The 15,000-nt window shown below is 43.7% G+C and overlaps 3 protein-coding genes across 5 annotated transcripts in view; 2 read left to right on the top strand and 1 right to left on the bottom strand.

Moving 5' to 3' along the window:
• Positions 1-352, top strand: part of LOC123501462 (extensin-like) — a 354-nt gene extending 2 nt beyond the window's left edge. The window contains exon 1 of the mRNA XM_045250301.1: positions 1-352. This exon is cut by the window's left edge and continues 2 nt beyond it. Coding sequence (XP_045106236.1) covers positions 1-352 — 352 coding nt within the window.
• Positions 1-377, top strand: part of LOC123502803 — a 2,025-nt gene extending 1,648 nt beyond the window's left edge. For both annotated transcript variants that reach the window (XM_045252074.1, XM_045252069.1), the window contains exon 3: positions 1-377. This exon is cut by the window's left edge and continues 401 nt beyond it. The gene's annotated coding sequence lies outside the window, so the exon portion shown is untranslated.
• Positions 378-4,464: 4,087 nt separating this feature from the next.
• LOC123502775 (GMP synthase [glutamine-hydrolyzing]-like) overlaps positions 4,465-15,000 on the bottom strand; it is a 20,557-nt gene continuing 10,021 nt past the window's right edge. The window contains exons 5-16 of one of the 2 annotated variants that reach the window (XR_006674221.1): positions 13,808-13,961; positions 11,858-12,001; positions 10,576-10,741; positions 10,202-10,353; positions 9,478-9,693; positions 8,841-9,020; positions 7,853-7,978; positions 6,771-6,886; positions 6,269-6,383; positions 5,724-5,912; positions 4,927-5,152; positions 4,465-4,543 (exon numbers count right to left, since the gene is read on the bottom strand). Coding sequence is in view for 1 of the 2 variants with exons in the window: in XM_045252031.1 (XP_045107966.1) it covers positions 5,051-5,152; positions 5,724-5,912; positions 6,269-6,383; positions 6,771-6,886; positions 7,853-7,978; positions 8,841-9,020; positions 9,478-9,693; positions 10,202-10,353; positions 10,576-10,741; positions 11,858-12,001; positions 13,808-13,961 (1,660 nt within the window). In the remaining variant the exon portion in view is untranslated. Of the gene's footprint in view, positions 5,153-5,723; positions 5,913-6,268; positions 6,384-6,770; positions 6,887-7,852; positions 7,979-8,840; positions 9,021-9,477; positions 9,694-10,201; positions 10,354-10,575; positions 10,742-11,857; positions 12,002-13,807; positions 13,962-15,000 lie in introns of both variants that reach the window. The other variant, XM_045252031.1, reaches the window with a different exon arrangement.

Here is a 15,000-nt window from a genome sequence, read left to right on the forward strand (position 1 = left end):
GCACCTCTCCTCCCCCCAGGCCCCCAGTAGGCGTGTCAACTCCCCACAGGATACAGAAAACGAGATTCAGTCCTCCCCAAGTCCCCAGTATTCTCCCCAGTTGAGCCCGGACACAGATTTCCTCCCCAGTTCTTCTTCTTCACCTGAACCGTCTCCCCAGCTCTCCCCAGCACACCAGAATGCTGCTTTGCCTCCCCAGTCCCCAGTAACTCTCCGATCTTCGCCCCAGTTTACTCCAGAAGCATCAGATGACATCCCCAGCTTTTCTTCACCCCAGCACACTAATTTACCTCCCCAGCTTACTCCAGAAACATCAGATAAGCTCCCCAGCCTCTCTTCTTCACCCCAATAACTCCCCAGTTGCCTAAAACACCCCAGATTCCTAATAATTTCTCCCTAGCAAAATAAGATTAATTTAACTCCCCAGTTCTCTCCCCAGCCTCCCCAGAAAGACACATTCCCCCGTGGTTTATGTTTCTAGTCCTCCCCAACACCCCAGGGCTATAGTTTGACTCCCCAGTTCGTCTCCCCAGCCTAATAAAATACGCTAGATTTCTCTTTCTCTCTTGTGAGTTAATGGCTAACTTCTTATTCTCTCTCTCTTTCTCTAACTTTTTTTTATCTTTCTCTACTGCAACTCTCTCTCTCTCTCTCGTCCTAGCTCTTTTTTTCTCTATTCCTTATTTTCTCTCCTTTTCATGTTTATTTTTTTTCTTATTTTCCTTTATCTTCTCTTCGTTCATCTTCCTCCTCCTCCTCTTCTCTTTTTTAATATTTCCTTTATCTCTTCTCATTTCTTCTTTTTCCTAATTTTCGTTATTTTTTTTATTCCATTTACTTCCTACTTATCATTTTTATTCCTCTATTTTATTTATTTATTTATTTTATTTTCCTCTCCATACTGACGCCACTATTAATAAAATCCTGCACAAGTCACGCCGTCGTACATTGTTACCAGTATTATCGTACCTCGTTACTACTACTACTACTACTACTACTATTACTATTATTACTAGCATTGTTCGACTTGTAATAAAGGTCTTGGTATTACTTGTTGTTGTTATTATCCTTCATGTGAGAATTATTGTCATTATTATTATTATTATTATTATTATTATTAGTACTAACTCGTAATAAAGATGTCTTGTATTATCATTATTATTATTGCTGGTTTTTTATCATTATTATTGTTGCTGTTTTTTATTAGTTATCATTATTATTATTATTATTATTATTATTATTATTGTTGTTATTATCATTACCATTATTATCATTATCATTATTATCATTGTCATTACAGAGTCAGCGTGGAGTGTGTGTGTGTGTGTGTGTGTGTGTGTGTGTGTGTGTGTGTGTGTGTGTGTGTGTGTGTGTGTGTGTGTGTGTGTAGTGAACCGTGGCGTCAGGCCACCCTAGACTCACACGATGACACACACACAAATAATAATGATGATGATGATGATGATGATATGACGCGCCTAACTAACATTAAGGTCGCTTTCACACGAGCGTTTTAACTTGGAATGGAGTTCAATTGGACCTTTCACGACGCGTTTTGCGGACGTGCAACGCACCACAAACGCAGAGCCAGCAACAACGCATCCGTTTTTCGTGACGCATGCGTGATGCGTCCTGCTGGCCACTAGTGGCAGTGACGCCTTTCACACGAACGTTGTAGAACGCGCGCACTGATGCCTACAGCCACTACTGCTTCAGGTGGAGTGGTTGGTCTCGTGTTGTTCAAGGCCATCTGTGACTCTGGCCACAAGGTCCTGGAAGGTTGGCTGTGTCAGCCTGAAATAGTGGAACAATTTTCCATTGTCAGCTTTGAAGTCTTGAGACAAGGTGTAACATTCACCCTGCAGGAATGTACTGTTGTTGACAGGGTGAGTCCAAAGCTGACGACGGTTTGTCTTTTTGGTTGTTTGAATGACTGCATCAACAAACACACCTTTCTTCCGTGCAGCTTCCATCTTCACCTAATAGTGGGTGACTCAAAGGAAGGTTGGGGCGGGAGCGCTCACCACAGGGCAGCGGCAGGGACCTGCTGGCCAGTGAAACGCGAGCGCGTGGCAAACGCGTGTACAAATAGCTGATGCGCTTCTGTGCGTCCGTTCGAAGCGCGCACAAAAACGCTCGTGTGAAAGCCTAAACAGGTTGTATGGAGGCTTACAGAAAATAGAATACAAATAAATAAGCGAATTAACAGATAAATGAATAAAGGATATTGATAGGTCTAAAAAATATCGTAATGAAATCAAATCAATCAATGCAACAATGTTTGGTACACTCAGACAATATCACAATAATAATAATAATAATAATAATAATAATAATAATAACAATAATGTGTCAGAAATTTAGATCCGAAGTATCAAAATGGTGAAATGAGACGCCTACCTGTAACATTAATGAATGTTTGTAGGCCTACAGAAAAAAATACAAATAAATACGCGAATTAAGACAAATGAATCAAGGATATTGACAGGACTTAAAAACACAGTAGTGAAATCAAATCAATCAAATAAATGGAAGAATATTTAGTACACTCACAGAACACAATAATAATAATAATAATAATAATAATAATAATAATAATAATGATAATAATACTAATACTAATACCACTCTAACCCTGCAACACACACCAAGGGAAACACCAACACACACCAAAAAAACACCAAAACGTCAGAGATAAAATATTTTTATTCAAAACTGCCGTCACATGAACGAAATGAATATGTGTGTGTGCTCCCCCCCTCCCTCCCCCTCCCACACGCACACACACATACACACACACGCGCACACACACACACAAGCACACACACACACACACACACACACGGTGGTGGCGGCGGTGTGTGTTTAAGTTAATTCTTCACATCACAGCCTATATATATTACTACCTTTTATATCAAGACTGTTGCTCTCACCCCCTCCTCTCCCAAACCCCCCCACACACTCACCCCAGTCACCCCCTCACATTCACACACACCCTCCCCCCAACCCTGCCTGCCTCTATACCCCTCCCTGCCCCCTGGGACTGTTTGTGTGTGTGTGTGTGTGTGTGTGTGTGTGTGTGTGAGGAGGAGGAGGAGGAGGAGGAGGAGGAGGAGGAGGAGGAGGAGGAGGAGGAGGAGGAGGAGGAGGAGGAGGAGGAGGAGATAATAATAATGTCTTTAGTATTTTAACTCCTTCAGTACTGAGACAAATTTTTACCATGACTTTTGTGTACCATTAGACCATTTTATTGACATTAGGAAGGGTCTATGGAGGGCAGATTAATGGCCACAGTCTTCACTATTTTAATTGAGTTTTGTGTACCATTAGACCATTTTATTGACATTAGGAAGGGTCTATGGAGGGCAGAAGATTAATGGCCACAGTCTTCACTATTTTAATGGAGTTTTGTGTACCATTAGACCATTTTATTGACATTAGGAAGGGTCCATGGAGGGCAGAAGATTAATGGCCACAGTCTTCACTATTTTAATGGAGTTTTGTGTACCATTAGACCATTTTACTGACATTAGGAAGGGTCTATGGAGGGCAGAAGATTAATGGCCACAGTCTTCACTATTTTAATTGAGTTTTGTGTACCATTAGACCATTTTGTTGACATTAGGAAGGGTCTATGGAGGGCAGAAGACTAATGGCCACAGTCTTCACTATTTTAATTGAGTTTTGTGTCCCATTAGACCATTTTGTTGACATTAGGAAGGGTCTATGGAGGGCAGAAGATTAATGGCCACAGTCTTCACTATTTTAATCCCCCACATGAGTTTCTGAAGCTAAAAATCACCAAACAGTCACCAGAATGAATATGGAAACACGTCATGCTACTGAAGGGATTAAGGAGATTTCAAGATATTTATGACTCTATTGGGGAACTGGCAATCAAGTAGGCCTCTTTTTTTACCCCTTTGGTTCCCTCTGGCCAGCTTTCTCGCTTGTATAAGAAAAAATAACAAAAAAATGATATACTGGCTGATCAATTTAATGGACTAGGAACAGGCTGACATACAGACACACTTCACTCCATCAAAGTAACAGTTTTTCCAAGGCCAGAGATGATTAGCAGAGTTTTCACAAGTGCCTCTCCTGTTGGCAATACAGAACCTTAGTTAATCTAACCGTAGAAACAGCTTGAACTCCTTCAGCACTGGGATACATTTACAACCTTGATTTCAGGGTATGATTCCTTTATTTACATTAAAACGTGTCTATGGGGCTCAGAAGATTAATGGCCAGTCTTCACCATTCTAACCCCCGCCCCCCCTCCTCACAAGTTTCTGAAGCTGTTTAAAATTACTAAATGTTAAGCACAATATAAAAACATGTCCTAGTACTGAAGGGGTTAAAATCCATCGCAAGGTAGAAGTGTCTCGGAAACCAGCCATTTTGTCTAGTGAGAAGTTAATAAAATTGCTCCTTCTACTCCTTCTTCTTCCTCCTTCTCCTTCCTCCTTCTCTTCTTCCTCCTCTTCTATCTCCTGTGTAGTGGGACATTTGAGACTGGTGTTCCCTGTGGTGTGGTCTGGATCTATAAAACAAGTATTGTCTCATAAAACCGTCTCATTTGGTGAGATATATTATAATTACTGGTCTGCCTCTCCGAGTGGTTGTTGTTGCCATTTTCCTCTCTCTGGTTCACCGCGGATTCCTACATTAAATAAGTGAATAAATATACAAATAATGGTGTGTGTGTGTGTGTGTGTGTGTGTGTGTGTGTGTGTGTGTGTGTGTGTGTGTGTGTGTGTGTGTGTGTGTTTGTGTGAGCCAGCCCCAGACATTAACATTCCCCCAAACCTGACGAAAGCACCCACGCACACATACACACACACACTACACACACACACACCATAACCAGCAGCAGGTGTAGTCAAACGCACACACACACAGACACATACACACGCGCACACACACCTGAGGGCTGCAAGTTTGATCTTAAATGTAGCTTCTGGTGCATTGTGGGGTGATCTGGGGCACCTCCTCTTCCTCCTCCTTTTCCTCTTCTTCCTCCTCCCCCCCGCCCCGCCCCAAGGCAAGGTCACTCCCACTCAGTCGTGCCTGGGGGCTTGGAGGTCAGGTCGTACATTACTCGACACACACCTGGTACAGACAAGATCTCGGCCACCATCTTGTTGATCAGCTGTGGGAAGGTTAGGTTAGGTTAAGTTTGAGTGTGTTGTGGTGTTTTTGGGTGTGTTTTGGTGTGTTCAGATCACCATACACCTGCCAAACAGCCCCATACACCCTTTCAGACCCCCACACACCCTGCCAGCCCCCTCTAGCCCCCTTCACACCACATACCCTGCCAAACAGCCCCAAACATCCTTTTAGACACAAACACTCCCTGCCAGCACCTCTAGACCTCACAAAATACCCTATCAGCCCCATTCACACCACCACACCCTGCCAAACAGTCTCATACACCCTTTTAGACCCCACACACCCTGCCAGCCCCCCCAAAATATCCTATCAGCATCCTTAACACAACCATACACCCTGCCAAACAGCCCCATACACCCTTTTAGACCCAAAGACACCCTGCCACCACCTCTAGACCCCAAAAAGACCCTATCAGCCCCCTTCACACCACATACCCTGCCAAACAGCCCCATACACACCCTGCCAACACCTCTAGACAACCAAAAAGATCTTATCAGCCCCTTTCACACAACATATCCTCCCAAACAAACCCTTCCTGCCCCATGCCTCACCTCAACAGGGATGTGCTTGCCAGGGAGGGCAGGGATACCAGTCATAAAGTCGTGTGTGATGAAGGGCCGCAGCACCACAGACCGCTGGCAGGACGGCAGACGCGCCACGGGGTCCCTGTCGAAGTGTACTGGGACTACCACTACTGGCATCTGCGCAATCTTCTCCATAAAGCTGGATTCTGCGAGGACCTGCCAGTGGAGGGGTGTTAGGGGGGTGTTGTGGGGTGTTGGGGGTGTTGGGGGTTAAGGCAATGTTTAAACTGGAATTTGCATACGAGTACACAAATTTTTCTTTTTTTTAATGTTATGGGTGTATGGGGTGTTGTGTGGTGTTGTGGGGAAAGAGGAGGTGACGGGTGTGTTACGGGGTGTTGTGGTGTGGTTCTAGGGTGTTGTGGTGTGGAGAGAAGGGTGATTTTTGGGTGTTGTATGGTGTAATCTGCAGGTGTATTGGTGTAGGGGTGTTGTGGGGGAAAAGCAGGTGACGGGTGTGTCGAGGGGTGCTGTAAGGTGTGTGTGTGTGTGTCTCTCAGTGTGGCACATACCTGGTTGGCGAGGAAGTCGGCCTGGCGCAGCGTAGCCAAGACTCCGGGGGTGAGGTTGGTCTGGGTGATGTCGTGCACCTGCTCCTTGACTGTGCCCCCAAACACAAAGCACACCCTGCCCACACAGAGAGGTGTCAGTGGTCACCCTCACCCTCACCCTCACCCTGCCACACACACACACACACACACACATACTCAAGTAACCTAACCTAACTTCACAATCTGTCTATAATTCATGTCGTAACCTTGCTAGACACACACACACACACAAAAAGACAGATAGACAGACAGACAGACAGACACATGCACACACACACACGCACACAAATAACCTAACCTAATCTAATATAACTCACTCTCTCTCTCTCTCTCGTACCTCCCTCAACCTCTCTCCCAGCTCTCTTTCTCCCTCTCTCCATCTTTCTCCTCCCTGCTCTCCCCTTCCCTTTCCCTCTCCCTCTCTCTCCCCAGCTCCCTGTCTCCCAGCGTCCCTTCACCTCACCTGTTGATATTGTGGCAAATCTTGGGAATGAGCCTGGCAAGGATCAGCAGGTCACTCCACACGGGGTCGGCATCGCTGGAGAGCACTGCCACATAACTGTAGGTCCGACAGTCACCCTGGGGAGGCGAGAGGCTGGTGATAGGGTGACAGGGTGAGGAATGGCTGATACGATGACTAGGATGCAAAATTGTGACTAGTGATAACAGGGCGGATATGATATTTAGGGTGAACAGTGGAGTATGGGAGAGACACACACACACACACACACACTTATCTATTTCTGGGGTAACTCATATCTGCAAGGGGATTGGCAACTAAGTAGGTTTGTTTTTTTGTTTTTTCATTGCTGTATGTTGCTCTTGGCCAGTTATCTTCTCTTACATAAAAGGCAACACACACACACACACACACACACCATTTCTAACAGCGTGTCACCTGAAAAGCATATTAAGATCACAGTAAAGACTTAAAAATCTGCTTAAAAACATCAGAACACCATTTACACACACTAAAGATATTATAAATGTTGATAACACACACACACACACACACACACACACACACACACACTGGTAAAACTGACAGAGCAGGGAGACACAAACAAGAGGACACTCCAGGAAAATCATGAAAAGTCAGTGTTGTAGAAATATTAAGAACAGTTTTCCACATAGGTAGGAGACATCCGGAATGGCCATTTTATTGACAGTAGGAAGGGTGTATGGAGGTCAGAGGATAAATGGCCACAGTCTTCACTATTTTAACCCCTTCAGTACTGGGACACAATTTTACCTTGAGTTTTGTGTACCATTAGGCCAATTTGATGACAGTAGGAAGGGTGTATGGAGGTCAGAGGATAAATGGCCACAGTCTTCACTATTTCAATCCCAACATAAATCTGTGAAGCTGTATCAGATCAACAAATAGTCCCCAGAAGGAATTTGAAAACACGTCAAGAGATTTTACACCAGAAAATGTCCATAAATTTATGAAGTTAGACAAACGTAAATATGGAGACAGGTCACTAGGAGCCCCGATCGAACCCTGTAACATACAACCAGGTAAACACACACACACACACACACCTGCACGCCGACAGACTTGATAGGCAGAAGGGTGGCAGTGAGGGTCTGTGTGAGTGAAATGCGCTGGAGTTCCTGTCTCTCATCCTCTGTGGTGCAGTTATCTATGCGGATCAGCAGCCCATGTTTCTGTCGGGGTGGAAGTGTGACAGTGAGACAGCGCCTTTCATGATCCTTGCCCGTAGCTCCTTCAGTACTGGGACACATTTTTACCTTGCTTTGTGTACCATTAGACCATTTTATTGACATTAGGAAGGGTCTACGGAGGGCAGAAGATTAATGGCCACAGTCTTCACTATTTTAATTGAGTTTTGTATACCATTTGACCATTTTACTGACATTAGGAAGGGTCTATGGAGGGCAGAAGATTAATGGCCACAGTCTTCACTATTTTAATTGAGTTTTGTTTACCATTAGACCATTTTATTGACATTAGCAAGGGTCTATGGAGGGCAGAAGATTAATGGCCACAGTCTTCACTATTTTAATTGAGTTTTGTGTACCATTAGACCATTTTATTGACATTAGGAAGGGTGTATGGAGGGCAGAAGATTAATGGCCACAGTCTTCACTATTTTAATTGATTTTGTGTACCATTAGACCATTTTACTGAAATTAGCAAGGGCCTATGGAGGGAAGAAAAAAAAAAAAAATCTTAAAATACCCCTTACAATGTCAAATACACCCCTACAACCCTCAAAACACCTTAAATCACTTAGAAACCTTGAAAAAACATGAAAATGACGCCAAACAGTCTTACAATACCCTAAAATGACACCAAACACATTTAAAACACCCTAAATGCCCCAAAACACCCTTGAAAAATATAAAAATGCCTCCAAACAGTCTTAACACACCCCAAAACACTCTCAAAACACCCTAAATGCCCCAAAACACCCTTGAAAATATAAAATGCACACCCCAAAACACTCTCAAAACACCCTAAATGCCCCAAAACACCCTTCAAACTGCCTTCAAACTCTCGGCTCACCTTCTGCACACTGGCAGCATAGTCCACCACCACCTTGAGGATGACTTGTGTCTCGGAGAAGTCTCGCTCCATGAAGGGCTCGTCGGCACACACCACCCTGATGGCCAGACCGGGGCCGGGGAACGGGTGGCGCTGCACAAACTCATCTAGAAGCCCAAGGTCTCGGCCAATCTGACGCACCTGGGGAGGGGATGGGTATAGGGTGTTAGCTTAGGGTACCTTCCACAGCACCCTATACGCCCTAAGACACACACCAATAGGTTAAAAACACCCTAAAAACACAGCAATCTCTTAATAACACCCTAAAAATACACCTTAACACAGCAAATCCTTAAAACACAAACACACTCTTAGACACAGCAAACCCTTAAATACACCCTAACACCAAAATCACCCCAAAAAAACACTCTAAAATGCTTCAAACATCCCAAAACACACCTAAAACACCTTAAAACACCTCAAAAAACATCTCAAAACATACCAAAACACACCCCAAAACCCCTCAAAATACCCAAAACACCTCAAAACATCTCAAAACACACCCAAAATACCTCAAAACACCCCAAAAAAAAACAGCCATTATCCTCACAAACCCTCCCTAAACACCCCTTAACCCTGGGCCCTGACACAAGCCTACCTCATCCTTGTGGAAATCCCTGAGAGGCTCAACAACGCGGCCCTGAACCCTTAAGAGGCGCACAAGGTCAGTGTCGTTGTGGTGGGTCTTAATGGTCTGCGCTGCCCCTGACACCAGAGATGAGGCGGACTCAATGAGGTCAGGTCGCAGTGTGCCCTGACCCAGCATCACCTCCTCGGCACGTAGGTTCATCTCTTCTATTACCTCGTTGGCTACCTGCAATGTTAGGTCAGGTCAGGTCAGGTCAGGTGAGGTTAGGTTAGGTTAAGTTTAAGATGGGTTGGGTTAGGTTAGGTTAGGTCAGGTTAGGTTAAGTTTAAGATGGATTGGGTTAGGTTAGGTGAGGTGATGTGAGGTTAGGTTAAGTTTAAGATGGGTTGGGTTAGGTTAGGTTAGGTTTAAGATAGGTTGGGTTGAGTTAGGTTAGGTTAGGTTAGATTTAAGATGGGTTGGGTTTGGTTGGGTTAGGTTAGGTTAGGTTAAGTTTAAGATGGGTTAGGTTTGGTTAGGTTAAGTTGGGTTGGGCAAGGTTAGGTTAGGTTAGATTTAAGATGGGTTCGGTTGGGTTAGGTTGGGTTGGGCACAAAAATCCTACAACTACTACTACCACTACTAAAACAATAACAACTACTACTACTACAACAACAACAACCACAAAAAAAATTTCGCTTACAACTAAACAGTAACAACTCCCACCACCACCACCACCGCCACCAGCACTAACCTTAATAAAAGTATCGCCAATGATCTTCCTCTTCTCCTCCGGGCTGAAGGTCATACAGAGCAGATTGGTGACCCGTTTCCTGCCCATGGGGTCGCTGGGGTCCACCGGGATGCTGGTCACCCCGTCGTAGAACTGGTGTCTGGCGTTGATCACTGAGAGAGTGAGAGAGAGAGAGAGAGAGAGAATAAGGTTAGAAAAGAGTATGTTTGAGTGTGTTTGGGGAACGAGGCAGTATAGGTAACTCTTGATTTATGTGTTTAATTTATGTAGACCTTTAAAGAAAAATTGGATAAGTGTAGATATGGAGACGGGGCCACACCAGCGTAAACCCCAGGCCATGGAAAACTACAACACACACACACACACACACACACCTTTCAGCTTAAGTCCCAGCCTCCTAAGTGACTGTTCCACCTGTAGACTCTCGTTCTTCCGCATAAATCCATTGTCTATGTGGACTGCTATCACCTGCTCCTCTGACAGGGCCTTGTGGAGCAGGGCAGCACACACTGTTGAGTCCACCCCTCCACTCACTAGCATCTGCAACGGTATAGGAATGTTATTAGAGTGGGGGGTGAGATGTTTGGGTGTGTTTTTGGGGTGTTTTGGGGTGTTTGGGTATGTTTTTGGGGTGTTTAAGTATGTTTTTGGGGTGTTTGGGTGTGTTTTGGGGTGTTTAAGTATGTTTTTGCAGTGTTGGGGTGTGTTTTGGGGTGTTTGGGTGTACTTTTGAGGTGTTTGGGTGTGTTTGGAGTGTGTTTTTGGGTGTTTGGGATATTTTTGGGTGTGTTTTGGGTGTTTTTCAAGTGTTTAAGTGTTTTGTGGTGTTTGAGATGTTTTTGGGTGTATTTTGGGTGTTTCTGGGATGTAGAGTGTGTTTTTGGGTATGTTTGAGGTGTTCCAGGGTGTTTTTAAGAGTGTAGAGTGTGTTTTGGGTGTTTCAGGATGTTTTTGCAGCATTTCTGTATGTGTTCAAAGGTGTAATCTGTATTTTTGAGTATATTTGAGTATATTTGAGTGTGTTTGAGTGTTTTGGATGTGTTTGGGTTCATTTTGGGTGTGTTTTTGGGTGTTTGTGTGTGTAGAAGGTGTATTTGGGGTGTTTGGATGTGTTTCAAGGTGTTTTTAAAGTGTTTTTGAGTGTTTTGTGGGTGTGGGATGCTGTTTTTCACTCTTAATTCTCTTTTGTGTGTTTTTGTGTTCGTTAAAATTATATCAATCTCTCTCTCTCTCTCTCTCTCTGTGCCCCCCAGTAGTACCCCCCCACCAGCACTGCAGGAGTGTGGGGGGGTGTTCAAAGCTGGGGGACTGGGGGTGTTACTCTAGGAAGGTTGTATCAAGGTGGAGTGGTACTAAGAACTCCACCTCTTCTTTTTCTTCCACCTGTGCCATACACCTCTCACACTCACTCTCCCAGCCACACACCTCTCACACTCACTCTCCCAGCCACACACCTCTCACACTCTCTCTCCCAGCCACACACCTCTCACACTCACTCTCCCAGCCACACACCTCTCACTCACTCTCCCAGCCACACACCTCTCACACGGAAAGAAGGAATGAATGCGGAAACACACACACACACAAAATAAATAAATAAATAAACATAAGCACAGACACACACACACACAGACAAACAGACAGACAGACACCTACCAGAACCTTATTAGAGCCCACATGTTCCTTGATATAGTTTATACACTGCAACTCTCTGCTCTGAAGGGTGTAGGTGCCAGACAGTCCGCTGATCTCGTACAAGAAGTTTTTCATCATTGTAAGACCTTGTTCTGTCAAATCCACCTGGTGAGGAACAGAGAGAGGTTACTGGTGGTGATAGTGGTTAGGTTAGGAACTGTGAGGGATAAAGGGAGGTTAGTGGTGGTGGTGAAGACTGTGGCCATTAATCTTCTGCCCTCCATAAACCCTTGCTAATGTCAGTAAAATGGTCTAATCGTACACGAAACTATATTAAAATAGTGAAGACTGTGGCCATTAATCGTCTGCCCTCCATAGACCCTTCCTAATGTCAATAAAATGGTCTAATAGTACACAAAACTCAATTAAAATAGTGAAGACTGTGGCCATTAATCTCCTGCCCTCCATATACCCTTCCTAATGTCAATAAAATGGTCTAATGGTGCACAAAACTCAAAATAGTGAAGACTGTGGCCATTAACCTTCATAGACCTTTCCTAATGTCAATAAAATGGTCTAATGGTACACAAAACTCAATTAAAATAGTGAAGACTGTGGCCATTAATCTTCTGCCCTCCATAGACCCTTGCTAATGTCAATAAAATGGTCTAATGGTACACAAAACTCAATTAAAATAGTGAAGACTGTGGCCATTAATCTCCTGCCCTCCATAGACCCTTCCTAATGTCAATAAAATGGTCTAATGGTACACGAAACTCAATTAAAATAGTGAAGACTGTGGCCATTAATCTTCTGCCCTCCATAGACCCTTCCTAATGTCAATAAAATGGTCTAATGGTACACAAAACTCAATTAAAATAGTGAAGACTGTGGCCATTAATCTTCTGCCCTCCATAGACCCTTGCTAATGTCAATAAAATGGTCTAATGGTACACAAAACTCAATTAAAATAGTGAAGACTGTGGCCATTAATCTTCTGCCCTCCATAGACCCTTCCTAATGTCAATAAAATGGTCTAATGGTGCACAAAACTCAAAATAGTGAAGACTGTGGCCATTAACCTTCATAGACCTTTCCTAATGTCAATAAAATGGTCTAATGGTACACAAAACTCAATTAAAATAGTGAAGACTGTGGCCATTAATCTCCTGCCCTCCATAGACCCTTCCTAATGTCAATAAAATGGTCTAATGGTACACAAAACTATATTAATATAGTGAAGACTGTGGCCATTAATCTCCTGCCCTCCATAGACCCTTCCTAATGTCAATAAAATGGTCTAATGGTACACGAAACTATATTAAAATAGTGATGACTGTGGCCATTAATCTTCTGCCCTCCATAGACCCTTCCTAATGTCAATAAAATGGTCTAATGGTACACAAAACTCAATTAAAATAGTGAAGACTGTGGCCATTTATCAAGGTAAAAATGTGATCCAAACACACTAAAATCCTTGAAAAACACTCCAAACACACCCTATAACACCACAAAACATCCCAAAACCCCCCACGAAACTTAAAAAACACTTTAAATACACGCCAACACTCAAAAAGACCCCCACTAATATCTAAACACACCCCAACACTCCAAAACACCCCAAAACACCCCATGACACCCAAAACACACTCCAAACACACCCCATGACCCACAAAACACACTCCAAACACACCCTAACACTCCAAAACACCCCAAAAACACCCCATGACCCCCAAAACACACCCCAACACTCCAAAACATCCCAAAAACACTTCCATGAATCTCAAAACACATTAAATACACCCCAAACACTCCAAAACACCCCAGCACACCCTAAAAACACTTTAAATACACCCCAGCACACCCCAAAACACACTTTAAACACACCCAACACTCCAAAACACCCCAAAAATGCCCCAGCACTCAAAAACACCCCAAACACACCTCACACCAACACACCCCTGCACGCACCTCTGGATGGAACTGTAAGCCATAAAGTCGCAGTTTGTCATTGGCGATAGCAGCAATAAGGTTCCCCGATGTGGCCACAACCTTGAACCCCTCGGCCACCTTGTCTATGCTGTCCCCGTGAGTCAGCAGCACCTCTTGCTTCACGCCCATGTACCTGTAGGGAAGGGGAGGTCAGATGTGGGGATGGGGATGGGGTGGGAGAGGAAGGGGAGAGATTTTTATTTGTTTTTGTTGCCCTGGATAGCGTTTCCCTCTTCAAATAAATAACAGCAGTGAAATAAGGTAAAAATGGACTTCAAGATACCTTAACTGGATAAATAAATAGACAAATAAATGGATATATAGATAGACAACAATATCTCCACAAGACAAATGGCAGTGAACAGTGAAACAAGACACAAACTGACACAAAGATGCCTCAATTAAACTAAATTACAGTGGAGACTCAACACTCAAACTTAATTCGTTCCAAGTGGCCGTTTGAGCGTTAAAAAGTTTGACTATTGATACCTATATATAAATCAGCTCATTCGTTCCAGCCATTGCCAAGTTCACAAGAAAGCAGCGGTTTAATTTAGCAGAAGCAGTGTTGGCAAGTCTTTCATGAGCTGTGTCCTGCCAAACACTTCTCTTCCTTTGTTAAATAGATATGTTTGCTAGTTTTTTATTTTCAAAACTAGGGCAATTTCATCACAATTAAAGATCTGTTGTGGGTTTAAGCACTCCTTATCCACAAATTCCTTAAATCTAGGCATAAATTACTCAGCGGCAACTGTCAGGACTTGTAGGCTTGCCGTGCCACACAAGAGTGAATTCCAGTTCTTTTCTTGAAATTCCCAAAGCACCTTTCACTTGCTTTAAAATCACTGGAGTCAGATGCAGTACCAGAAATAAGATCACACTGCAGCAGCCTAACCTTGGCACAAATTATCACCTCTCACAAAGAATCACCAGCCATCTGCCTTTCATTTACCCACACAATCAATCATTTCTTTTCTTCCATTGCCGCAGGTCTTTTAAATGGCCTTCTCACACCAATCACCACATCACCTCTTTTAACCCCTTCAGCACTGGGACGTAAATCTTATCACGAGTTTTGGACGATTTTATTGACATTAGGAAGGGTCTAAGGAAGCATGGAGAATAATGGCCGGAGTTTTCATTGTTTTAATCCCCACATGAGTATCTGAAGC

The sequence above is a fragment of the Portunus trituberculatus genome, chromosome 2 (assembly GCF_017591435.1).
Source record: "Portunus trituberculatus isolate SZX2019 chromosome 2, ASM1759143v1, whole genome shotgun sequence".
Taxonomy (NCBI): domain Eukaryota; kingdom Metazoa; phylum Arthropoda; class Malacostraca; order Decapoda; family Portunidae; genus Portunus; species Portunus trituberculatus.